The sequence below is a fragment of the Oncorhynchus nerka genome, linkage group LG12 (genome assembly GCF_034236695.1).
Source record: "Oncorhynchus nerka isolate Pitt River linkage group LG12, Oner_Uvic_2.0, whole genome shotgun sequence".
Taxonomy (NCBI): Eukaryota; Metazoa; Chordata; class Actinopteri; order Salmoniformes; family Salmonidae; genus Oncorhynchus; species Oncorhynchus nerka.
In genome coordinates this window covers 91957001-91983787 of record NC_088407.1, presented here as the reverse complement: position 1 = coordinate 91983787, position 26787 = coordinate 91957001, and the positions used below count along the sequence as shown (strand labels likewise).

The following is a 26787-nucleotide window of genomic DNA, read 5'->3' as shown; positions in this document are numbered from 1 at the left end:
CTGCCGGTACATCGTATAACCAGACACCGCTGTTCTATCCTGCCGGTACATCGTATAACCAGACACCGCTGTTCTATAACCAGACACCCTGTTCTATCCTGGTACATCGTATAACCAGACACCGCTGTTCTATCCTGCCGGTACATGTTCTATAACCAGACACCGCTGTTCTATCCTAACCAGACACCGCTGTTCTATCCTGAGGGTACATCGTATAACCAGACACCGCTGTTCTATCCTGCGGTACATCGTATAACCAGACACCGCTGTTCTATCCTGCAGGTACATCGTATAACCAGACACACCGCTGTTCTATCCTGCCGGTACATCGTATAACCAGACACCGCTGTTCTATCCTGCCGGTACATCGTATAACCAGACACCGCTGTTCTATCCTGCCGGTACATCGTATCGCTGTTCTAACCAGACACCGCTGTTCTATCCTGCCGGTACATCGTATAACCAGACACCGCTGTTCTATCCTGCCGGTACATCGTATAACCAGACACCGCTGTTCTATCCTGCCGGTACATCGTATAACCAGACACCGCTGTTCTATCCTGCCGGTACATCGTATAACCAGACACCGCTGTTCTATCCTGCCGGTACATCGTATAACCAGACCGACACCGCTGTTCTATCCTGCAGGTACATCGTATAACCAGACACCGCTGTTCTATCCTGCCGGTACATTGTATAACCAGACACCGCTGTGTATAACCAGACACCGCTGTTCTATCCTGCCGGTAACCAGACATCTATCCTGCAGGTATAACCAGACACCGCTGTTCTATCCTGCAGGTACATCGTATAACCAGACACCGCTGTTCTATCCTGCCGGTACATCGTATAACCAGACACCGCTGTTCTATCCTGCAGGTACATCGTATAACCAGACACCGCTGTTCTATCCTGCCAGTACATCGTATAACCAGACACCGCTGTTCTATCCTGCCGGTACATCGTATAACCAGACGTCGCTGTTCCATCCTGCCGGTACATCGTATAACCAGACGCCGCTGTTCCATCCTGCCGGTACATCGTATAACCAGACACCGCTGTTCTATCCTGCAGGTACATCGTATAACCAGACACCGCTGTTCTATCCTGCCGGTACATCGTATAACCAGACACCGCTGTTCTATCCTGCAGGTACATCGTATAACCAGACACCGCTGTTCTATCCTGCCGGTACATCGTATAACCAGACACCGCTGTTCTATCCTGCCGGTACATCGTATAACCAGACACCGCTGTTCTATCCTGCCGGTACATCGTATAACCAGACACCGCTGTTCTATCCTGCCGGTACATCGTATAACCAGACACCGCTGTTCTATCCTGCAGGTACATCGTATAACCAGACACCGCTGTTCTATCCTGCCGGTACATCGTATAACCAGACACCGCTGTTCTATCCTGCCGGTACATCGTTATAACCAGACACCGCTGTTCTATCCTGCCGGTACATCGTATAACCAGACACCGCTGTTCTATCCTGCCGGTACATCGTATAACCAGACACCGCTGCAGTGGGGGTTTATTCGACCGTCTCCGATGGCAGCCTGCCCTCCAGACCCATTTTCTCCGTCTTCTCTTCACGCAAATGACAGGGTTCTGGGCCTGTTCCCGGGAAAGCAGTATGTCCTTCACGCCAGGCTCATCGGACTCATTAAAGGAAAAAAAAGGATTTGTGGTGAGTGAGCGCTGTTCTGATGTCCAGAAGTTATTTTCACTCGTACGAGACGGTAGCAGCGACATTTACAAAATAAGTAAAAAAATAAGGTACAAACAACGCAAAGAAACAAACAAAAAACACAATTGGATAAAACGGATAGAAAACGTAAAACGTCAGCCTTCTTCTCCGGTGCCATCTTGTTGTCTATGCATTATATCATGTACAGTCAGATTATCAAGTATGCATGTGTGTGTATGTGTGTGCATGTGTGTGCATGTGTATGCATGTGTGTGCATGTGTGTGCATGTGTATGCATGTGTGTGCATGTGTATGCATGTGTGTGCATGTGTGTGCATGTGTGTGCATGTGTATGCATGTGTGTGCATGTGTGTGCATGTATGTGCATGTGTGTGCATGTGTGTGCATGTGTGTGCATGTGTGTGCATGTGTATGCATGTGTATGCATGTGTATGCATGTGTGTGCATGTGTGTGCATGTGTGTGCATGTGTATGCATGTGTGTGCATGTGTGTGCATGTGTATGCATGTGTATGCATGTGTATGCATGTGTGTGCATGTGTATGCATGTGTATGCATGTGTGTGCATGTGTGTGTGCATGTGTGTGCATGTGTGTGCATGTGTATGCATGTGTATGCATGTGTGTGTACATGTGTGTGTGCATGTGTGTGCATGTGTATGCATGTGTATGCATGTGTATGCATGTGTGTGTACATGTGTGTGTGCATGCTACATGTGTGTGTGTTTGTGTAGTGGCGTATGTAGTGTGGGTGTCAGTAGAGTATGTGTGAGTGTGTGGGTAGAGTCCAGTATGTGTGAGTGTGTGGGTAGAGTCCAGTATGTGTGAGTGTGTGGTTAGAGTCCAGTATGTGTGAGTGTGTGGGTAGAGTCCAGTATGTGTGAGTGTGTGGGTAGAGTCCAGTATGTGTGAGTGTGTGGGTAGAGTCCAGTATGTGTGAGTGTGTGGTTAGAGTCCAGTATGTGTGAGTGTGTGGGTAGAGTCCAGTTTGTGTGAGAGTCCAGTATGTGTGAGTGTGTGGGTAGAGTCCAGTATGTGTGAGTGTGTGGGTAGAGTCCAGTATGTGTGAGTGTGTGGGTAGAGTCCAGTGTGTGTAGAGTCCAGTGTGTGGGTAGAGTCCAGTATGTGTGAGTGTGTGGGTAGAGTCCAGTATGTGTGAGTGTGTGGGTAGAGTCAGTATGTGTGAGTGTGTGAGTGTGTGGGTAGTAGAGTCCAGTATGTGTGAGTGTGTGGGTAGAGTCCAGTATGTGTGAGTGTGTGGTTAGAGTCCAGTATGTGTGAGTGTGTGGGTAGTGTGTGGGTGGGTAGAGTCCAGTATGTGTGAGTGTGTGGGTAGAGTCCAGTATGTGTGAGTGTGTGGGTAGAGTCCAGTATGTGTGAGTGTGTGGGTAGAGTCCAGTATGTGTGAGTGTGTGGGTAGAGTCCAGTATGTGTGAGTGTGTGGGTAGAGTCCAGTATGTGTGAGTGTGTGGGTAGAGTCCAGTATGTGTGAGTGTGTGGGTAGAGTCCAGTATGTGTGAGTGTGTGGGTAGAGTCCAGTATGTGTGAGTGTGTGGGTAGAGTCCAGTATGTGTGAGTGTGTGGGAGTAGAGTCCAGTATGTGTGAGTGTGTGGGTAGAGTCCAGTATGTGTGAGTGTGTGGGTAGAGTCCAGTATGTGTGAGTGTGTGGGTAGAGTCCAGTATTTGTGAGTGTGTGGGTAGAGACCAGTATGTGTGAGTGTGTGGGTAGAGACCAGTATGTGTGAGTGTGTGGGTAGAGTCCAGTATGTGTGAGTGTGTGGGTAGAGTCCAGTATGTGTGAGTGTGTGGGTAGAGTCCAGTATGTGTGAGTGTGTGGGTAGAGTCCAGTATGTGTGAGTGTGTGGGTAGAGTCCAGTATGTGTGAGTGTGTAGAGGTATGTGTGAGTGTGTGGGTCCAGTATGTGTGAGTGTGTGGGTAGAGACCAGTATGTGTGAGTGTGTGGTTAGAGTCCAGTATGTGTGAGTGTGTGGGTAGAGACCAGTATGTGTGAGTGTGTAGGTAGAGTCCAGTTTGTGTGAGTGTGTGGGTAGAGACCAGTATGTGTGAGTGTGTAGGTAGAGTCCAGTTTGTGTGAGTGTGTGGGTAGAGACCAGTATGTGTGAGTGTGTAGGTAGAGTCCAGTATGTGTGAGTGTGTGGGTAGAGTCCAGTATGTGTGAGTGTGTGGGTAGAGTCCAGTATGTGTGAGTGTGTGGGTAGAGTCCAGTATGTGTGAGTGTGTGGGTAGAGTCCAGTATGTGTGAGTGTGTGGGTAGAGTCCAGTTTGTGTGAGTGTGTGGGTAGAGTCCAGTATGCGTGAGTGTGTGGGTAGAGTCCAGTATGCGTGAGTGTGTGGGTAGAGTCCAGTAAACTCAATGCAGGTAGTCTGAGATTTGATTAGCTATTTAGCAGTCTTGTCTAGCAGTCTTATGGCTTGGGGGTAGAAGCGATTCACGGTCCTGTTGCCGATAGAACTTTAGAACCGTCTATGGTTTGGGTGACTGGGGTCTTTGACCCTTTTTGGGACCTTCCTCTGACACCGCCTGGTATAAAGGTCCTTGGTACTGGGCCCACCACCCTCTGTTGTGCCTTGTGGTCGGGTGCCTTGCAGTGATGCAGGCAGCCAGCCAAGATGCTCTCAATGGGGCAGCTGTAGAACTTTTTGAAGATCTGAGGGCCCAAGTATTTTCAGGATCCTGAGGGGGAAGAGGCACTGACGTGAATGATATCCTGTTTAAAGGCGTTACTGGCGTGAATGATATCCTGTTAAAAGGTCTTACTGGCGTGAATGATATCCTGTTTAAAGGCCTTACTGTCGTGAATGATATCCTGTTTAAAGGCCTTACTGGCGTGAATGATATCCTGTTTAAAGGTCTTACTGGCGTGAATGATATCCTGTTTAAAGGTCTTACTGACGTGAATGATATCCTGTTTAAAGGTCTTACTGGCGTGAATGATATCCTGTTAAAAGGTCTTACTGGCGTGAATGATATCCTGTTAAAAGGTCTTACTGTCGTGAATGATATCATTTTTAAAGGTCTTACTGACGTGAATGATATCCTTTTTAAAGGTCTTACTGACGTGAATGATATCCTGTTAAAAGGTCTTACTGACGTGAATGATATCCTGTTTAAAGGTCTTACTGACGTGAATGATATCCTGTTAAAAGGTCTTACTGGCGTGAATGATATCCTGTTAAAAGGTCTTACTGGCGTGAATGATATCCTGTTAAAAGGTCTTACTGGCGTGAATGATATCCTGTTAAAAGGTCTTACTGGCGTGAATGATATCCTGTTTAAAGGCCTTACTGTCGTGAATGATATCCTGTTAAAAGGTCTTACTGGCGTGAATGATATTCTGTTTAAAGGCCTTACTGTCGTGAATGATATCCTGTTAAAAGGTCTTACTGGCGTGAATGATATCCTGTTTAAAGGCCTTACTGTCGTGAATGATATCCTGTTTAAAGGCCTTACTGGCGTGAATGATATCCTGTTAAAAGGTCTTACTGGCGTGAATGATATCCTGTTTAAAGGCCTTACTGTCGTGAATGATATCCTGTTTAAAGGCCTTACTGGCGTGAATGATATCCTGTTTAAAGGTCTTACTGGCGTGAATGATATCCTGTTTAAAGGTCTTACTGACGTGAATGATATCCTGTTTAAAGGTCTTACTGGCGTGAATGATATCCTGTTAAAAGGTCTTACTGGCGTGAATGATATCCTGTTAAAAGGTCTTACTGTCGTGAATGATATCATTTTTAAAGGTCTTACTGACGTGAATGATATCCTTTTTAAAGGTCTTACTGACGTGAATGATATCCTGTTAAAAGGTCTTACTGACGTGAATGATATCCTGTTTAAAGGTCTTACTGACGTGAATGATATCCTGTTTAAAGGTCTTACTGGCGTGAATGATATCCTGTTAAAAGGTCTTACTGGCGTGAATGATATCCTGTTTAAAGGCCTTACTGGCGTGAATGATATCCTGTTAAAAGGTCTTACTGGCGTGAATGATATCCTGTTAAAAGGTCTTACTGGCGTGAATGATATCCTGTTTAAAGGTCTTACTGGTGTGAATGATATCCTGTTTAAAGGTCTTACTGGCGTGAATGATATCCTGTTAAAAGGTCTTACTGGCGTGAATGATATCCTGTTTAAAGGCCTTACTGGCGTGAATGATATCCTGTTAAAAGGTCTTACTGGCGTGAATGATATCCTGTTTAAAGGTCTTACTGTCGTGAATGATATCCTGTTAAAAGGTCTTACTGGCGTGAATGATATCCTGTTTAAAGGTCTTACTGTCGTGAATGATATCCTGTTAAAAGGTCTTACTGGCGTGAATGATATCCTGTTTAAAGGTCTTACTGTCGTGAATGATATCCTGTTAAAAGGTCTTACTGGCGTGAATGATATCCTGTTTAAAGGTCTTACTGTCGTGAATGATATCCTGTTAAAAGGTCTTACTGGCGTGAATGATATCCTGTTAAAAGGTCTTACTGGCGTGAATGATATCCTGTTAAAAGGTCTTACTGGCGTGAATGATATCCTTTTAAAGGTCTTACTGTCGTGAATGATATCCTTTTAAAGGTCTTACTGGCATGAATGATATCCTGTTAAAAGGTCTTACTGTCGTGAATGATATCCTGTTAAAAGGTCTTACTGTCGTGAATGATATCCTGTTAAAAGGTCTTACTGGCGTGAATGATATCCTGTTTAAAGGTCTTACTGGCGTGAATGATATCCTGTTAAAAGGTCTTACTGTCGTGAATGATATCATTTTTAAAGGTCTTACTGATGTGAATGATATCCTTTTTAAAGGTCTTACTGACGTGAATGATATCCTGTTAAAAGGTCTTACTGTCGTGAATGATATCCTGTTAAAAGGTCTTACTGACGTGAATGATATCCTGTTTAAAGGTCTTACTGGCGTGAATGATTTCCTGTTAAAAGGTCTTACTGTCGTGAATGATATCCTGTTTAAAGGTCTTACTGATGTGAATGATATCCTGTTTAAAGGTCTTACTGGCGTGAATGATATCCTGTTAATCTTACTGGCGTGAATGATATCCTGTTAAAAGGTCTTACTGTCGTGAATGATATCCTGTTTAAAGGTCTTACTGACGTGAATGATATCCTGTTAATCTTACTGACGTGAATGATATCCTGTTTAAAGGTCTTACTGACGTGAATGATATCCTGTTTAAAGGTCTTACTGTCGTGAATGATATCCTGTTAATCTTACTGACGTGAATGATATCCTGTTTAAAGGTCTTACTGACGTGAATGATATCCTGTTAAAAGGTCTTACTGTCGTGAATGATATCCTGTTTAAAGGTCTTACTGTCGTGAATGATATCCTGTTAAAAGGTCTTACTGTCGTGAATGATATCCTGTTTAAAGGTCTTACTGGCGTGAATGATATCCTTTTTAAAGGTCTTACTGACGTGAATGATATCCTGTTAAAAGGTCTTACTGTCGTGAATGATATCCTGTTTAAAGGTCTTACTGGCGTGAATGATATCCTGTTAAAAGGTCTTACTGATGTGAATGATATCCTGTTTAAAGGTCTTACTGACGTGAATGATATCCTGTTTAAAGGTCTTACTGGCGTGAATGATATCCTGTTAATCTTACTGACGTGAATGATATCCTGTTTAAAGGTCTTACTGACGTGAATGATATCCTGTTTAAAGGTCTTACTGGCGTGAATGATATCCTGTTAAAAGGTCTTACTGTCGTGAATGATATCATTTTTAAAGGTCTTAGCTTCGGAGAGCGAGATCACACAGTTCAGAAGGCATTTAGCTCATCTAGTAGGTTGGCTTCACCGGGTAGCTCACGGCTGGGTTTATCTTTGTAATCCATGATAGTTTGCAAGCCCTGCCACATCCATCGAGCGTCTTAGTCCTGTATTGATGTTTTGTCTGTTTGATGGCTTGCCAGAGGTCGTAGGTCGTAGCGGGATTTCTTATAATCCTCCGGATTAGTGTCCCGCTCCTTGAAAGCGGCTGCATGTTGCCTGTAATCAATGGCTTCTGGTTGAGATATGTTCTTATGGTCACTGTGGGGCAACATCATCGATGCACTTATTTATTAATGAAACCGATGCCTGATGTGGTAAACTCCTCAATGCCATCAGATGAATCCCGGAACGTATTCCAGTCTGTACATGCTGGTCATTTATGAACATTTGAACATCTTGGCCACGTTCTGTTATAATCTCCACCCGGCACAGCCAGAAGAGGACTGGCCACCCCACATATGCTCTCTCTAATTCTCTCTTTCTTTCTCTCTCTCGGAGGACCTGAGCCCTAGGACCGTGCCCCAGGACTACCTGACATGATGACTCCTTGCTGTCCCCAGTCCACCTGACTGTGCTGCTGCTCCAGTTTCAACTGTTCTGCCTTATTATTATTCGACCATGCTGGTCATTTTTATTTGAATCTTGGTCATGTTCTGTTATAATTTGGCCACATCTTGGTTTCTTCATGTTCTGTTATGCATTGTTTGCTGTTTGGGGTTTTAGGCTGGGTTTCTGTACAGCACTTTGAGATATCAGCACAGCCATTTGATTTGATTTGATTTGATTTGAGGACTAGTTTAGCATCAGACCCCTTCTGTATTGAATGTGTCCTGGTACTGTTTGAGTTTTATAGCCTGGTTCCTCTCTAGGTTTCTTCCTAGGTTTTGGACACCTTCTTCTGGAAAGGTTACCCTCTGGGACTGGCAATTAAGAACAGACTTTTAACCAGCCTCACCGAAACACCTGTCGGCATATGTGAAAGAGCCATGACTCGTGTCCCCCTAGCCAAAATGTGTTATGCTACTCTTCTCAGTGCACCAACGTTCTGAAATGAGGCAAAGGACTGCTTCTACCAGTTACTAGATGAGGCCAGGAATGACAATAACTTTCTGCTGGGTGACTTCAATGCTAGGGTGGGACAGAATAACAGGATATGGAGTCAGAGTGCTGGGTGACTTCAACGCTAGGGTGGGGACAGAATAACAGGATATGGAGTCAGAGTGCTGGGTGACTTCAATGCTAGGGTGGGACAGAATAACAGGATATGGAGTCAGAGTGCTGGGTGACTTCAATGCTAGGGTGGGACAGAATAACAGGATATGGAGTCAGAGTGCTGGGTGACTTCAATGCTAGGGTGGGACAGAATAACAGGATATGGAGTCAGAGTGCTGGGTGACTTCAATGCTAGGGTGGGACAGAATAACAGGATATGGAGTCAGAGTGCTGGGTGACTTCAACGCTAGGGTGGGGACAGAATAACAGGATATGGATTCAGAGTGCTGGATGACTTCAACGCTAGGGTGGGACAGAATAACAGGATATGGAGCGGAGTGCTGGGTAGGCATGGTGTTGGCCAGGTCAATGAGAACGGCATACTAACTGCTAACTCTATGTGCTGAGTACGATCTCATTGATACTAACACCTTGTTAACACCTTGTTCCAGCAGGAGAACAAATATAAAGCATCATGGACGCTCCAAACACTGGCCCCTGATTGGCTACATCATGGATACACCAGGACAGCGGAGTCAATCACCACCTTCCGGAGACACCTGAAACCCCACCTCTTTCAGGAATACCTAGGATAGGATAAAGTAATCCTTCTCACCCCCCTTAAAAGATTTAGATGCACTATTGTAAAGTGGCTGTTCCACTGGATGTCTTAAGGTGAACGCACCAATTTGTAAGTCGCTCTGGATAAGAGCGTCTGCTAAATGACTTAAATGTAAATGTAAATGTAATGGATGCCCCCACACTCCAAACACTGGCCCCTGATTGGCTACATCATGGATGCCCCCACACTCCAAACACTGGCCCCTGATTGGCTACATCATGGATGCCCCCACACTCCAAACACTGGCCCCTGATTGGCTACATCATGGATGCCCCCACACTCCCACAAGGGATGAGTTCATCGCTCTCTCGTTGAAAGACTGAGGGAGATTGAGCCTCTTCTGAGCTCAGAGGACCCCATTGATCAGAAGTGGGCATCTATTAGCTCAGTGCTCTTTAAGGCAGCGGCCCACTCCATTGGCTACATGGGTAGGACATATCAGGATTGGTTCGATGAGAACACATCTGCTTCCTTTTGCCAGCAATGGATTGAACAGGAACAATGGTGCCCCTCTTGAAGCATGTGGGGACAGCAGACTGGGATAGGGATTGATTGAATATGTCCGTAAACACACCAGCCAGCTGGTCTGCGCATGCTCTGAGGACGTGGCTAGGGATACCGTCTGGGCCTGCAGCCTTGCGAGGGTTAACACGTCCTCTTGGGGACACTAGTTCCCATTTGGGAACCTCCCCCACACCCCCTGAGCTGTAATGTGGCGCAGGGAACGCAAGAAATAATCCTAAAAATATTTAACCTCCACAGATTAGCAAGAAAAATTGCTCAAATGAAAGATAAACAAGTTGTTTATCTACCCAGCAAGTAAGATTTCTAAAATGTTTTACGGCGAAAACATAGCACATATTTATGTCCAACCACCACCGCAGACATACCTCATTAGCTTAGCCAAGTAGGAAAAAATATGCAATCAACAAACGCAGGATTAAAAGAAAAATCATTTCACTAACCTTTTGAAATCTTCATCAGATGACAGTAATATAACATGTTACACAGTACATTCATTTTTTTTTCAATAATCTGCAATATATATCCATAAATCTCTGTTTACAATGACGCATCGTTCAAAAAATGCTACTGCAATGTCAGGAGAAATGAAATAGCTCCGGCAGATAACGTCAGCTAACAAGGAATACACATCATAAACTTTGACTAAATATGCATGTTTTACATATGTATAGCAAGATAAACTTCTTCTAAATGCAATCGCTGTGTTACATTTATTTTTAACGTTACATGTTGCGTTCAGTAGCCTATACTAGGAGTCGGCGCTCCAAAATTCTCTGTAGCCCTCCTCTATCTTGGAGTCGACAGAAACCCACAATTAACACATAAATATTCCCTTACCGTTGCTGTTCTTCCATCAGAAGACCTGGAATGGTTAATACTTACCAAATCAGCGTTCAGTTTTCAAGTCTGTGTCTTTCGGTTCTCAAACTAGCCACATTTCGGTCGAAATGTAGTCAAATTTCAAGTGGATGCGCACCAAAACGTCGAAAGTATACATTATATGTCGAGTAAACTTGTCAAACTATGTTCATAATTAAGCCTTAACATGTTATAAAGGTCTACAGCAATGGTGAGGGCGAACAGACACACACACGTCTTTTAATCGATCCTGAGGGAAAGAGAGAAAAAGTGCAGAGCGCGCATAGAGGGGCACTTTTTTTTGGCGTGACCTAGACCTTTCGGCACGCTCAAAGTCTCGTGAGCGCACGATTCTCACAGTGACACGCCTCATCGAAAGCAGGCTTCGCGCTGAACACATACAGAGTCTTCCCAGGGTTGTAACTGCTTGGTAAGTGCGTATACGATGACGTCAAAGTGGTGCCAACTTTTTCCATTACAAGAGAGACTTTGGGAGAATGCATGCCCTGACACTTCTGCTTTACATAGAGACAAAATTTAAACGGTTTTAGAAGCTTTAGAGTGTTTTCCATTCGATAATAATTTTTATATGCATATATTAGCAACTTTTGACAAAAATGTATCATGTTTTATAGGGGTACCCAATTCCTCCAGAAGGGGCAGTAATCAGGGCTAGCCCTAACAGGTTGTGTTTCACTCACGTCTGCTGCAGGAGAGTCCGCAGGTTTTGGTAGGGGCAGTGTCAGTGGCACTGTATTGTCCTCAAATCGAGCAAAGAAGTTATTTAGTCTGCCTGGGAGCAAGACATCCTGGTCCACGACTGGGCTGGTTTTATTTTTGTAATCCGTGATTGACTGTAGACCCTGCCTCTTTTGTCTGAGCTGTTGAATTGCGACTCTACTTTGTCTCTATACTGACGCTTAGCCTGTTTGATTGCCTTGCGGAGGGAATAGCAACACTGTTTGTATTCGGTCATGTTTCTGGTCACCTTGCCCTGGTTAAAAGCAGTGGTTCGCGCTTTCAGTTTCGTGCGAATGCTGCCATCAATCCACGGTTTCTGGTTAGGGAATGTTTTAATAGTTGAACAGACCTGAGCGCGGGAGCTTCCTGTTTTAGTCTCTGTCTATAGGCTGGGAGCAACAAAATAGAGTCGTGGTCAGCTTTTCCGAAAGGAGAGCGGGGAAGGGCCTTATATGCGTCACAGAGGTTAGAATAACAATGATCCAGGGTTTTACCAGCCCTGGTAGCACAATCGATATGCTGATAGAATTTAGGGAGTCTTGTATTCAGATTACCCTTGTTAAAATCCCCAGCTACAATGAATGCAGCCTCAGGAGGAGGTAAGTGAACTGGAATTGTGGTGTCATGACAACAACCACATCCCTCAACATCAGCAAAACAAAGGTGTTGATTGCTGACTTCAGGAAGCAGAGGATGGAATACCAATGGGACTGCTGTAGAGAGAGTCAGCAGTTTTATGTTCCTCTGCGTCCACATCACTGACGACTTGTTATCAACCAACCACGTGGTCAAGAGAGCGCAAGAGCATCTCTACTTCCTAAGGTGGTTGAACAAATTTGGCCGGGTCCTATCCAAACACTACCGCTGCACCAGCGAGTACATCCTGCCCGGTTGCATCACGGCCTGGAATGTCTCCATCCACGGCGGCCTCATGCTGGTGGTGAAGACGGCCCAGTACTCCCAGCCAGGGAATATACTGGAAACGGTGCCCGATGAAGGCCCACGGCATCATCACAAATCCCACCCAGCCAGGAAATCTACTGGAAACGGTGCCCGAGGAAGGCCCACGGCATCGTCACAAATCCCACACACCCAGGAAATCTACTGGAAACGGTGCCTGATGAAGGCCCACGGCATCATCACAAATCCCACCCAGCCAGGAAATATACTGGAAACGGTGCCCGAGGAAGGCCCACGGCATCGTCACAAATCCCACACACCCACGAGCTGAAACTTGAAACTTGACATGTCAAGCTGGGGGGTGAAGTTACATTACAATTTCACTGCTGGTTTGAAGGAGGGGGGAATGTTTCCTTCTCACTATATAGATTTATGTTCTTACATATTTGACTGTATATAAATGGGTGATAACATTAAGAGATGTGACAACTTACGTCTTTCCTCTAGTGACCATCTTTACATAACAGATTTATCCAATTTTGATCCCAGAGCCATATTTTGATCCCATATTTGTTTAGCCTTTACAACGTCACTGTGATATTAAACTTTGTCTGGCAGTTTCTGTGGGGGATGGCTGCTATCATTAAAACCAGTTTCTCCTGTGTCTCCTGACCCCTCCTGTCTCAGCCTCCAGTATTTATGCTGCAGTAGTTTATGTGTCGGGGGGCTAGGGTCAGTTTGTTATATCTGGAGTACTTCTCCTGTTCTATCCGGTGTCCTGTGTGAATATAAGTATGCTCTCTCTAATTCTCTCTTTCTTTCTCTCTCTCTCTCGGAGGACCTGAGCCCTAGGACCATGCCTCATCACCTGGCATGATGACTCCTTGCTGTCCCCAGTCCACCTGGCCGTGCTGCTGCTCCAGTTTCAACTGTTCTGCCTGCGGCTATGGAACCCTGACCTGTTCACCGGACGTGCTACCTGTTCCAGACCTGCTGTTTTCAACTCTCTAGAGACAGCAGGAGCGGTAGAGATACTCTGAATGATCGGCTATGAAAAGCCAACTGACATTTACTCCTGATGTGCTGACTTGCTGCACCCTCGACTACTGTGATTAGTATTATCTGACCCTGCTGGTCATCTATGAACATTTGAACATCTTGGCCATGTTCCCTTCTGCTGCTCCCCCATAGACAATCTGAGATGGGCTCTCTGAGCTGCTATTTAATGTAAATAGGTGATAAAGTTATTTTTTACCCTGAGGGCAAACAGCACATTCTGCCTCCCTATAACTGACCCCAGGTACCCCTCCAGGAGGCAGCTGCTTCTATAGTTGCCCCTCTATAGCTGCCACCAGATACACATTCTGTCCCTCTATAGCTACCCCCCAGATACACATTCTGCCCCCCTATAGCTGCCCCCCAGATACACATTCTGCCCCCCTATAGCTGCCCCCAGATACACATTCTGCCCCTCTATAGCTGCCCCCAGATACACATTCTGCCCCCCTATAGCTGCCCCCAGATACACATTCTGCCCCTCTATAGCTGCCCCCAGATACACATTCTGCCACTCTATAGCTGCCCCCAGATACACATTCTGCCCCTCTACCTACCCCCAGACACACATTCTGCCCCTCTATAGCTGCCCCCAGATACACATTCTGCCCCTCTACATACCCCCAGACACACATTCTGCCCCTCTACCTACCCCCCAGATACACATTCTGCCCCTCTACCTACCCCCAGACACACATTCTGCCCCTCTACCTACCCCCAGATACACATTCTGCCCCTCTACCTACCCCCAGACACACATTCTGCCCCTCTATAGCTGCCCCCAGACACACATTCTGCCACTCTATAGCTGCCCCCAGATACACATTCTGCCCCCTATACCTACCCCCAGACACACATTCTGCCCCTCTATAGCTGCCCCCAGACACACATTCTGCCCCCAGACACACATTCTGCCCCCTATACCTACCCCCAGACACACATTCTGCCCCTCTACCTACCCCCAGACACACATTCTTCCCCTCTATAGCTGCCCCCAGACACACATTCTGCCCCCTCTACCTACCCCCAGATACACATTCTGCCCCTCTACATACCCCCCAGACACACATTCTGCCCCTCTACCTACCCCCCAGATACACATTCTGCCCCTCTACCTACCCCCAGACACACATTCTGCCCCTCTACCTACCCCCAGATACACATTCTGCCCCTCTACCTACCCCCAGACACACATTCTGCCCCTCTATAGCTGCCCCCAGACACACATTCTGCCCCTCTACCTACCCCCAGACACACATTCTGCCCCTCTATAGCTGCCCCCAGACACACATTCTGCCCCTCTATAGCTGCCCCCAGATACACATTCTGCCCCTCTATAGCTGCCCCCCAGACACACATTCTGTCTCTCTAAAGCTGCCCCTCTATAGCTGCCCCCAGACACACATTCTGCCCCTCTATAGCTGCCCCCAGATACACATTCTGCCCCTCTATAGCTGCCCCCTCTACCTACCCCCAGATACACATTCTGCCCCTCTATAGCTGCCCCCAGACACACATTCTGCCCCTCTATAGCTGCCCCCAGATACACATTCTGTCCCTCTGTAGCTGCCCCCAGACACACATTCTGCCCCTCTATAGCTGCCCCCAGACACACATTCTGCCCCTCTATAGCTGCCCCCAGATACACATTCTGCCCCTCTATAGCTGCCCCCAGATACACATTCTGCCCCTCTGTAGCTGCCCCCAGACACACATTCTGCCCCTCTATAGCTGCCCCCAGATACACATTCTGCCCCTCTGTAGCTGCCCCCAGACACACATTCTGCCCCTCTATAGCTGCCCCCAGACACACATTCTGCCCCTCTATAGCTACCCCCAGATACACATTCTGCCCCTCTATAGCTGCCCCCAGACACACATTCTGACCCTCCACCTACCCCCAAACACTCATTCTTCCCCTCTACCTACCCCCATACATGTTCTGCCCTTCTACCTACCCCCCTCTACCTACTCCCAGGGCAGAGACAGTCTGCTACCAGACTCACCTGCAGCGATGGAGGCCAGGCGTACGTAGTCAAAGCCCCTCTCTTCGGGTTCGTAAGGGTAACTCTCCACCAGGCTCAGTCCTGACAAGAGGAATGAATGTTTTCAAGAAGAATCACCCAACATGTTTAGTCATTAAAGTAAGTACACATTAATTCAAGATCTGACCGAGTAGGGTTCCCAGATCCTATGTCTGACCCTTAACCCCTCACCCTTGACCCCTGACCCTTCCTGGCGCCAGTACTATTTCTAAGGTTTGTCTTTATTATTACTATTTTCTACGTTATATAACAACTATGACATGACACATATGGAATCATGTAGTAACCATAAAAGTGTTAACAACATTTATACAGGATGGTAAGTTGGTGGTTGAAGATATCCCTCTAGTGGTGTGGGGGCTGTGCTTTGGCAAAGTGGGTGGGGTTATATCCTTCCTGTTTGGCCCTGTCCGGGGGTGTCCTCGGATGACACATATGGAATCATGTAGTAACCATAAAAGTGTTAACAACATTTATACAGGATGGTAAGTTGGTGGTTGAAGATATCCCTCTAGTGGTGTGGGGGCTGTGCTTTGGCAAAGTGGGTGGGGTTATATCCTTCCTGTTTGGCCCTGTCCGGGGGTGTCCTCGGATGACACATATGGAATCATGTAGTAACCATAAAAGTGTTAACAACATTTATACAGGATGGTAAGTTGGTGGTTGAAGATATCCCTCTAGTGGTGTGGGGGCTGTGCTTTGGCAAAGTGGGTGGGGTTATATCCTTCCTGTTTGGCCCTGTCCGGGGTGTCCTCGGATGACACATATGGAATCATGTAGTAACCATAAAAGTGTTAACAACATTTATACAGGATGGTAAGTTGGTGGTTGAAGATATCCCTCTAGTGGTGTGGGGGCTGTGCTTTGGCAAAGTGGGTGGGGTTATATCCTTCCTGTTTGGCCCTGTCCGGGGGTGTCCTCGGATGACACATATGGAATCATGTAGTAACCATAAAAGTGTTAACAACATTTATACAGGATGGTAAGTTGGTGGTTGAAGATATCCCTCTAGTGGTGTGGGGGCTGTGCTTTGGCAAAGTGGGTGGGGTTATATCCTTCCTGTTTGGCCCTGTCCGGGGGTGTCCTCGGATGACACATATGGAATCATGTAGTAACCATAAAAGTGTTAACAACATTTATACAGGATGGTAAGTTGGTGGTTGAAGATATCCCTCTAGTGGTGTGGGGGCTGTGCTTTGGCAAAGTGGGTGGGGTTATATCCTTCCTGTTTGGCCCTGTCCGGGGTGTCCTCGGATGACACATATGGAATCATGTAGTAACCATAAAAGTGTTAACAACATTTATACAGGATGGTAAGTTGGTGGTTGAAGATATCCCTCTAGTGGTGTGGGGGCTGTGCTTTGGCAAAGTGGGTGGGGTTATATCCTTCCTGTTTGGCCCTGTCCGGGGTGTCCTCGGATGACACATATGGAATCATGTAGTAACCATAAAAGTGTTAACAACATTTATACAGGATGGTAAGTTGGTGGTTGAAGATATCCCTCTAGTGGTGTGGGGGCTGTGCTTTGGCAAAGTGGGTGGGGTTATATCCTTCCTGTTTGGCCCTGTCCGGGGTGTCCTCGGATGACACATATGGAATCATGTAGTAACCATAAAAGTGTTAACAACATTTATACAGGATGGTAAGTTGGTGGTTGAAGATATCCCTCTAGTGGTGTGGGGGCTGTGCTTTGGCAAAGTGGGTGGGGTTATATCCTTCCTGTTTGGCCCTGTCCGGGGGTGTCCTCGGATGACACATATGGAATCATGTAGTAACCATAAAAGTGTTAACAACATTTATACAGGATGGTAAGTTGGTGGTTGAAGATATCCCTCTAGTGGTGTGGGGGCTGTGCTTTGGCAAAGTGGGTGGGGTTATATCCTTCCTGTTTGGCCCTGTCCGGGGGTGTCCTCGGATGACACATATGGAATCATGTAGTAACCATAAAAGTGTTAACAACATTTATACAGGATGGTAAGTTGGTGGTTGAAGATATCCCTCTAGTGGTGTGGGGGCTGTGCTTTGGCAAAGTGGGTGGGGTTATATCCTTCCTGTTTGGCCCTGTCCGGGGGTGTCCTCGGATGACACATATGGAATCATGTAGTAACCATAAAAGTGTTAAACAAATCAACATTTATTGTACATTATTTTATATTCTTCAAAGTAGCCGCCCTTTGCCTTGATGACAGCTTTGCACACGCTTGTCATTCTCTGAAACCAATTTCATGGGGTAGTCACCTGGAATGCTTTTACAGTGACAGGTGTGCCAAGTTAAAAGTTCATTTGTGGAATTTCTTTCCTTCTTAATGTGTTTGAGCCAATCAGTTGTGTTGTGACAAGGTAGGGTTGGTATAAAGAAGAAGAAGAAGCCCTATTGGGTAAAAGACTAAGTCCATATTATGGCAAGAACAGCTCAAATAAGCAACGAGAAACAGCTTAAAGACATGAAGGTCAGTCAATGCGGGGGGAAAAAAACTAAGAACTTTGAATGTTTCTTCATGTTCAGTGGCAAAAACCATCAATCGCTATGATGAAACTGGCTCTTGTGAAGACCGCCACAGGAAAGGAAGACCCAGAGTTACCTCAGAGGAGGTCAGAGGTCATTAGATTTAACTGCACCTCAGACTGCAGCCAAAAAATTATTCCCAGTGTTCAAGTTTTTAATTTTTTAATTTTAATTTCACCTTTATTTAACCAGGTAGGCAAGTTGAGAACAAGTTCTCATTTACAACTGAGACCTGGCCAAGATAAAGCAAAGCAGTTTGACACATACAACAACACAGAGTTACACATGGAGTAAAACAAACATACAGTCAATAATACAAAGAAAAACAAGTCGATATACAGTGTGTGCAAATGAGGTAGGATAAGAGGTACCCAGGAGGTAAGGCAATACAACACAGCAAGTAAAACACTGGAATGGTAGATCTGCAGTAGAAGAATGTGCGAAGTAGAAATAGAAATAATGTGGTGCAAAGGAGAAAAAAATAAAATAAAATAAATACAGTAGGGGAAGAGGTAGTTGTTTGGGCTAAATTATAGATGGGCTATGTACACGTTCAGTAATCTGTGAGCTGCTCTGACAGCTGATGCTTAAAGGTAGTGAGGGAGATAAGTGTTTCCTAGCTAGTGAGGGAGATACATTTCTGCTTGAAAAAGCTTGGCTTTTCTAACTGCCTGTGTATATTGGTTCCTAACTTCCCTAAAAAGTTGCATATCACGGGGGCTGTCCGATGCCACAGGATGTTTTTGTGTTGGTTAAGGTCAGTCAGGTCTGGGGAGAACCAAGGGCTTTTTTCTGTTCCTGTTTCTACATTTCTTGAATGGGGCATGCTTATTTAAGATGATGAGGAAGGCATTTAAAAAAAAGAACCAGGCATCCTCTACTGACGGGATGAGATCAATATCCTTCCAGGATACCCCGGCCAGGTCGATTAGAAAGGCCTGCTCGCTGAGGTGTTTCAGGGAGCGTTTTACAGTGATGAGTGGAGGTCGTTTGACCGCTGACCCATTACGGATGCAGGCAATGAGGCAGTGATCGCTGAGATCTTGGTTGAAGACAGCAGAGGTGTATTTAGAGGGCAAGTTGGTTAGGATGATATCTATGAGGGTGCTCGTGTTTACGGCTTTGGGGAGGTACCTGGTAGATTCATTGATAATTTGTGTGAGATTGAGGGCATCAAGCTTAGATTGTAGGATGGCTGGGGTGTTAAGAATGTTCCACTTTAGGTCGCCTAGCAGCACGAGCTCTGAAGATAGACGTGGGGCAATCAGTTCACATATGGTGTCCAGAGCACAGCTGGGGGGAGAGGTCTATAGCAGGTGGCAACGGTGAGAGACTTGTTTTTAGAGAGGTGGATTTTTAAAAGTAGAAGTTCAAATTGTTTGGGTACAGACCTGGATAATAGGACAGAACTCTGCAGGCTATCTCTGCAGTAGATTGCAACACCGCCCCCTTTGACCGTTCTATCTTATCTGAAAATGTTGTAGTTAGGGATGGAGATTTCAGAGTTTTTGGAGGAGTAGGATAAGGGTACGGCTAAAAGCAATAAGAATTGGTCGTCTAGAATGTCTGGAACAGAGAGTAAAAGGAGGTTTCTGGGGGTGATAAAATAGCTTCAAGGTATAATGTACAGACAAAGGTATGGTAGGATGTGAATACAGTGGAGGTAAACCTAGGCATTGAGTGATGATGAAAGAGACATTGTCTCTAGAAACATCATTGAAACCAGGTGATGTCATCGCATGTGTGGGTGGTGGAACTGAAAGGTTGGATAAGGTATAATGAGCAGGTCTAGAGGCTTTACAGTGAAATAAGTCAATAAACACTAACCAGAACAGCAATGGACAAGGCATATTGACATTAAGGAGAGGCATGCTTAGTCGAGTGATCATAAGGGTCCAGTGAGTAGTGAGGTTGGTTGGGGTCACGGCGATTCAGACAGCTAGCCGGGCCATCGGTACCAAGCTAGCATAGGATGGAGGTCTGTTTTTAGCCACCTCATGCGTTTCCGTAGATTAGTAGGGTTCCGTGTGGTAGAGGGGACCAATCCAATTGGCAAAATAGATATAGTTATAGTGACCCAAGTAAATTGTCCGATAGACCTATTCAGATAGCAGTCGATAAGACAGCTAACGATTAGCGGACCGCAGATGGGCGTCGCGCCGGAGGGGCCAGTTGGATAAACTCCAACTGATAAGTAACAGACACACCTCAACATCAACTGTTAGATTAGGGCTAGGTGTTATATAGACTGGTACTATAGATTAGGGCTAGGTGTTATAATCACAACATGTAGGACAAACTGGTACTATAGATTAGGGCTAGGTGTTATATAGACTGGTACTATAGATTAGGGCTAGGTGTTATAATCTCACCATGTAGGACAGACTGGTACTATAGATTAGGGCTAGGTGTTATATAGACTGGTACTATAGATTAGGGCTAGGTGTTATATAGACTGGTACTATAGATTAGGGCTAGGTGTTATATAGACTGGTACTATAGATTAGGGCTAGGTGTTATATAGACTGGTACTATAGATTAGGGCTAGGTGTTATATAGACTGGTACTATGGATTAGGGCTAGGTGTTATAATCTCACCATGTTGGACAGACTGGTACTATAGATTAGGACTAGGTGTTATATAGACTGGTACTATGGATTAGGGCTAGGTGTTATAATCTCACCATGTTGGACAGACTGGTACTATAGATTAGGACTAGGTGTTATATAGACTGGTACTATAGATTAGGGCTAGGTGTTATATAGACTGGTACTATAGATTAGGGCTAGGTGTTATATAGACTGGTACTATAGATTAGGGCTCGGTGTTATATATACTGGTAGTATAGATTAGGGTTAGGTGTTATATAGACTGGTACTATAGATTAGGGCTAGGTGTTATATAGACTGGTACTATAGATTAGGGCTAGGTGTTATAATATCACCATGTAGGGCAGACTGGTACTATAGATTAGGGCTAGGTGCTATAATCTCACCATGTAGGACAGACTGGTACTATAGATTAGGACTAGGTGTTATATAGACTGGTACTATAGATTAGGGCTAGGTGTTATATAGACTGGTACTATAGATTAGGGTTAGGGGTTATATAGACTGGTACTATAGATTAGGGCTAGGTGTTATATAGACTGGCACTATATATTAGGGCTAGGTGTTATATAGACTGGTACTATAGATTAGGGCTAGGTGTTATATAGACTGGTACTATAGATTAGGACTAGGTGTTATTGTCTCACCATGCAGGACAGACTGGTGCTATAGATTAGGGCTAGGTGTTAAACAGACTGGTGCTATAGATTAGGGCTAGGTGCTATAATCTCACCATGTAGGACAGACTGGTACTATAGATTAGGACTAGGTGTTATATAGACTGGTACTATAGATTAGGGCTAGGTGTTATATAGACTGGTACTATAGATTAGGGTTTGGGGTTATATAGACTGGTACTATAGATTAGGGCTAGGTGTTATAATCTCACCATGTAGGACAGACTGGTACTATAGATTAGGGCTAGATGTTATAATCTCACCATGTAGGACAGACTGGTACTATAGATTAGGAATAGGTGTTATATAGACTGGTACTATAAATTAGGGCTAAGTGTTATATAGACTGGTACTATAGATTAGGGCTAGGTGTTATATAGACTGGTACTATAGATTAGTGATAGGTGTTATAATCTCACCATGTAGGACAGACTGGTACTATAGATTAGGTCTAGGTGTTATATAGACTGGTACTATAGATTAGGGCTAGGTGCTATAATCTCACCATGTAGGACAGACTGGTACTATAGATTAGGTCTAGGTGTTATATAGACTGGTACTATAGATTAGGGCTAGGTGTTATATAGACTGGTACTATAGATTAGGGCTAGGTGTTATATAGACTGGTACTATAGATTAGGGCTAGGTGTTATATAGACTGGTACTATAGATTAGGGCTAAGTGTTAAATAGACTGGTACTATAGATTAGGGCTAGGTGTTATAATCTCACCATGTAGGACAGACTGGTACTATAGATTAGGAATATGTGTTTTATAGACTGGTACTATAGATTAGGGCTAGGTGTTAAATAGACTGGTACTATAGATTAGGGCTAGGTGTTATATAGACTGGTACTATAGATTAGGGCTAGGTGTTATATAGACTGGTACTATAGATTAGGGCTAGGTGTTATATAGACCGGTACTATAGATTAGGGCTAGGTGTTATAATCACAACATGTAGGAGAAACTGGTACTATAGATTAGGGCTAGGTGTTATATAGACTGGTTATAGATTAGGGCTAGGTGTTATATACTGGTACTATAGATTAGGGCTAGGTGTTATATAGACTGGTACTATAGATTAGGGCTAGGTGTTATAATCTCACCATGGACAGACTGGTACTATAGATTAGGGCTAGGTGTTATATAGACTGGTACTATAGATTAGGGCTAGGTGTTATAATCTATGGATTCACCTATAGATGTAGGACAGACTGGTACTATAGATTAGGGCTAGGTGTTATATAGACTGGTACTATAGATTAGGGCTAGGTGTTATATAGACTGGTACTATAGATTAGGGCTAGGTGTTATATAGACTGGTACTATAGATTAGGGCTAGGTGTTATAATACTCACCATAGGTGTTATATATAGACTGGTACTATAGATTAGGGCTAGGTGTTATATAGACTGGTACTATAGATTGGAGGTGTTATATAGACTGGTACTATAGATTAGGGCTAGGTGTTATATAGACTGGTACTATAGATTAGGGCTAGGTGTTATAATCTCACCAGACTGGTACTATAGATTAGGGCTAGGTGTTATATAGACTGGTACTATAGATTAGGGCTAGGTGTTATTATATGGACAGACTGGTACTATAGATTAGGGACTAGGTGTTATATAGACTGGTACTATAGATTAGGGCTAGGTGTTATATAGACTGGTACTATAGATTAGGGCTAGGTGTTATACTAGACTGGTGTTATATAGACTGGTACTATAGGGCTAGACTGGTACTATAGATTGGCTCGGTGTTATATAGATTAGGGATTAGGTGTTATATAGACTGGTACTATAGATTAGGGCTAGGTGTTATATAGACTGGTACTATAGATTAGGGCTAGGTGTTATAATATCACCATGTAGGGCAGACTGGTACTATAGATTAGGGCTGGTACTATAGATTCTCACCATGTAGGTTATATAGACTGGTACTATAGATTAGGACTAGGTGTTATATAGACTGGTACTATAGATTAGGGCTAGGTGTTATATAACTCACTATAGATTAGGTTAGGGGTTATATAGACTGGTACTATAGATTAGGGCTAGGTGTTATATAGACTGGCACTATATATTAGGGCTAGGTGTTATATAGACTGGTACTATAGATTAGGGCTAGGTGTTATATAGACTGGTACTATAGATTAGGACTAGGTGTTATTGTCTCACCATGCAGGACAGACTGGTGCTATAGATTAGGGCTAGGTGTTAAACAGACTGGTACTATAGATTAGGGCTAGGTATAATCTCACCATGTAGGACAGACTGGTACTATAGATTAGGCTAGGTGTTATATAGACTGGTACTATAGATTAGGGCTAGGTGTTATATAGACTGGTACTATAGATTAGGGCTAGGTGTTATAATCTCACCATGTAGGACAGACTGGTACTATAGATTAGGGCTAGATGTTATAATCTCACCATAGGACAGACTGGTACTATAGATTAGGAATAGGTGTTATATAGACTGGTACTATAGATTAGGGCTAAGGTGTTATATAGACTGGTACTATAGATTAGGGCTAGGTGTTATATAGACTGGTACTATAGATTAGGGCTAGGTGTTATAATCTCACCATGTAGGACAGACTGGTACTATAGATTAGGTCTAGGTGTTATATAGACTGGTACTATAGATTAGGGCTAGGTGTATAATCTCACCATGTAGGACAGACTGGTACTATAGATTAGGGCTAGGTGTTATATAGACTGGTACTATAGATTAGGGCTAGGTGTTATATAGACTGGTACTATAGATTAGGGCTAGGTGTTATATAGACTGGTACTATAGATTAGGGCTAGGTGTTATATAGACTGGTACTATAGATTAGGGCTAAGTGTTAAATAGACTGGTACTATAGATTATGGCTAGGTGTTATAATCTCACCATGTAGGACAGACTGGTACTATAGATTAGGAATATGTGTTTTATAGACTGGTACTATAGATTAGGGCTAGGTGTTAAATAGACTGGTACTATAGATTAGGGCTAGGTGTTATATAGACTGGTACTATAGATTAGGGCTAGGTGTTATATAGACTGGTACTATAGATTAGGGCTAGGTGTTATAATCGGTACTATAGATTAGGGCTAGGTGTTATAATCACAACATGTAGGACTGGTACTATAGATTAGGGCTAGGTGTTATATAGACTGGTACTATAGATTAGGGCTAGGTGTTATATAGACTGGTACTATAGATTAGGGCTAGGTGTTATATAGACTGGTACTATAGATTAGGGCTAGGTGTTATAATCTCACCATGTAGGACAGACTGGTACTATAGATTAGGGCTAGGTGTTATATAGACTGGTACTATAGATTAGGGCTAGGTGTTATATAGACTGGTACTATGGATTAGGGCTAGGTGTTATATAAACTGGTTCTATAGATCAGGGCTAGGTGTTATATAGACTGGTACTATGGATTAGGGCTAGGTGTTATAATCTCACCATGTTGGACAGACTGGTACTATAGATTAGGGCTAGGTGTTATATAGACTGGTACTATAGATTAGGGCTAGGTGTTATATAGACTGGTACTATAGATTAGGGCTAGGTGTTATATAGACTGGTACTATAGATTAGGGCTCAGTGTTATATATACTGGCAGTATAGATTAGGGATAGGTGTTATATAGACTGGTACAATAGATTAGGGCTAGGTGTTATATAGACTGGTACTATAGATTAGGGCTAGGTGTTATAATCTCACCATGTAGGGCAGACTGGTACTATAGATTAGGGCTAGGTGTTATATAGACTGGTACTATAGATTAGGGCTAGGTGTTATATAGACTGGTACTATAGATTAGAGCTAGGTGTTATAATCTCACCATGTAGGACAGACTGGTACTATAGATTACGTCTAGGTGTTATATAGACTGGTACTATAGATTAGGGCTAGGTGTTATATAGACTGGTACTATAGATTAGGGCTAGGTGTTATATAGACTGGTACTATGGATTAGGGCTAGGTGTTATAATCTCACCATGTTGGACAGACTGGTACTATAGATTAGGACTAGGTGTTATATAGACTGGTACTATGGATTAGGGCTAGGTGTTATAATCTCACCATGTTGGACAGACTGGTACTATAGATTAGGACTAGGTGTTATATAGACTGGTACTATAGATTAGGGCTAGGTGTTATATAGACTGGTACTATAGATTAGGGCTAGGTGTTATATAGACTGGTACTATAGATTAGGGCTCGGTGTTATATATACTGGTAGTATAGATTAGGGTTAGGTGTTATATAGACTGGTACTATAGATTAGGGCTAGGTGTTATATAGACTGGTACTATAGATTAGGGCTAGGTGTTATAATATCACCATAGGGCAGACTGGTACTATAGATTAGGGCTAGGTGTTATAATCTCACCATGTAGGACAGACTGGTACTATAGATTAGGACTAGGTGTTATATAGACTGGTACTATAGATTAGGGCTAGGTGTTATATAGACTGGTACTATAGATTAGGGTTAGGGGTTATATAGACTGGTACTATAGATTAGGGCTAGGTGTTATATAACTCACTATATATTAGGGCTAGGTGTTATATAGACTGGTACTATAGATTAGGGCTAGGTGTTATATAGACTGGTACTATAGATTAGGACTAGGTGTTATTGTCTATATAGACACTGGTACTATAGATTAGGGCTAGGTGTTAAACAGACTGGTGCTATAGATTAGGGCTAGGTGCTATAATCTCACCATGTAGGACAGACTGGTACTATAGATTAGGACTAGGTGTTATATAGACTGGTACTATAGATTAGGGCTAGGTGTTATATAGACTGGTACTATAGATTAGGGTTAGGGGTTATATAGACTGGTACTATAGATTAGGGCTAGGTGTTTATATAGACAGACTGGTACTATAGATTAGGGCTAGATGTTATAATCTCACCATGTAGGACAGACTGGTACTATAGATTAGGAATAGGTGTTATATAGACTGGTACTATAAATTAGGGCTAGGTGTTATATAACTGGTACTATAGATTAGGGCTAGGTGTTATATAGACTGGTACTATAGATTAGGTGATAGGTGTTATAATATAGGACAGACTGGTACTATAGATTAGGTCTAGGTGTTATATAGACTGGTACTATAGATTAGGGCTAGGTGCTATAATCTCACCATGTAGGACAGACTGGTACTATAGATTAGGTCTAGGTGTTATATAGACTGGTACTATAGATTAGGGCTAGGTGTTATATAGACTGGTACTATAGATTAGGGCTAGGTGTTATATAGACTGGTACTATAGATTAGGGCTAGGTGTTATATAGACTGGTACTATAGATTAGGGCTAAGTGTTAAATAGACTGGTACTATAGATTATGGCTAGGTGTTATAATCTCACCATGTAGGACAGACTGGTACTATAGATTAGGAATATGTGTTTTATAGACTGGTACTATAGATTAGGGCTAGGTGTTAAATAGACTGGTACTATAGATTAGGGCTAGGTGTTATATAGACT

At 43.9% G+C, this 26787-nt stretch overlaps 1 protein-coding gene across 2 annotated transcripts in view; it reads right to left on the bottom strand.

Annotated features, from left to right (window-relative positions):
- The window catches only part of LOC135574386 (GDNF family receptor alpha-4-like), a 780873-nt gene that overhangs the window by 735833 nt on the left and 18253 nt on the right, over nucleotides 1-26787 (bottom strand). The window contains exon 3 of one of the 2 annotated variants that reach the window (XM_065025977.1): nucleotides 15430-15519. The exons of the other annotated variant lie outside the window; for it this stretch is intronic. Within the exon in view, the coding sequence (XP_064882049.1) occupies nucleotides 15430-15519 (90 nt within the window). The remainder of the gene's footprint in view (nucleotides 1-15429; nucleotides 15520-26787) is intronic. 2 annotated transcript variants of the gene reach the window in all.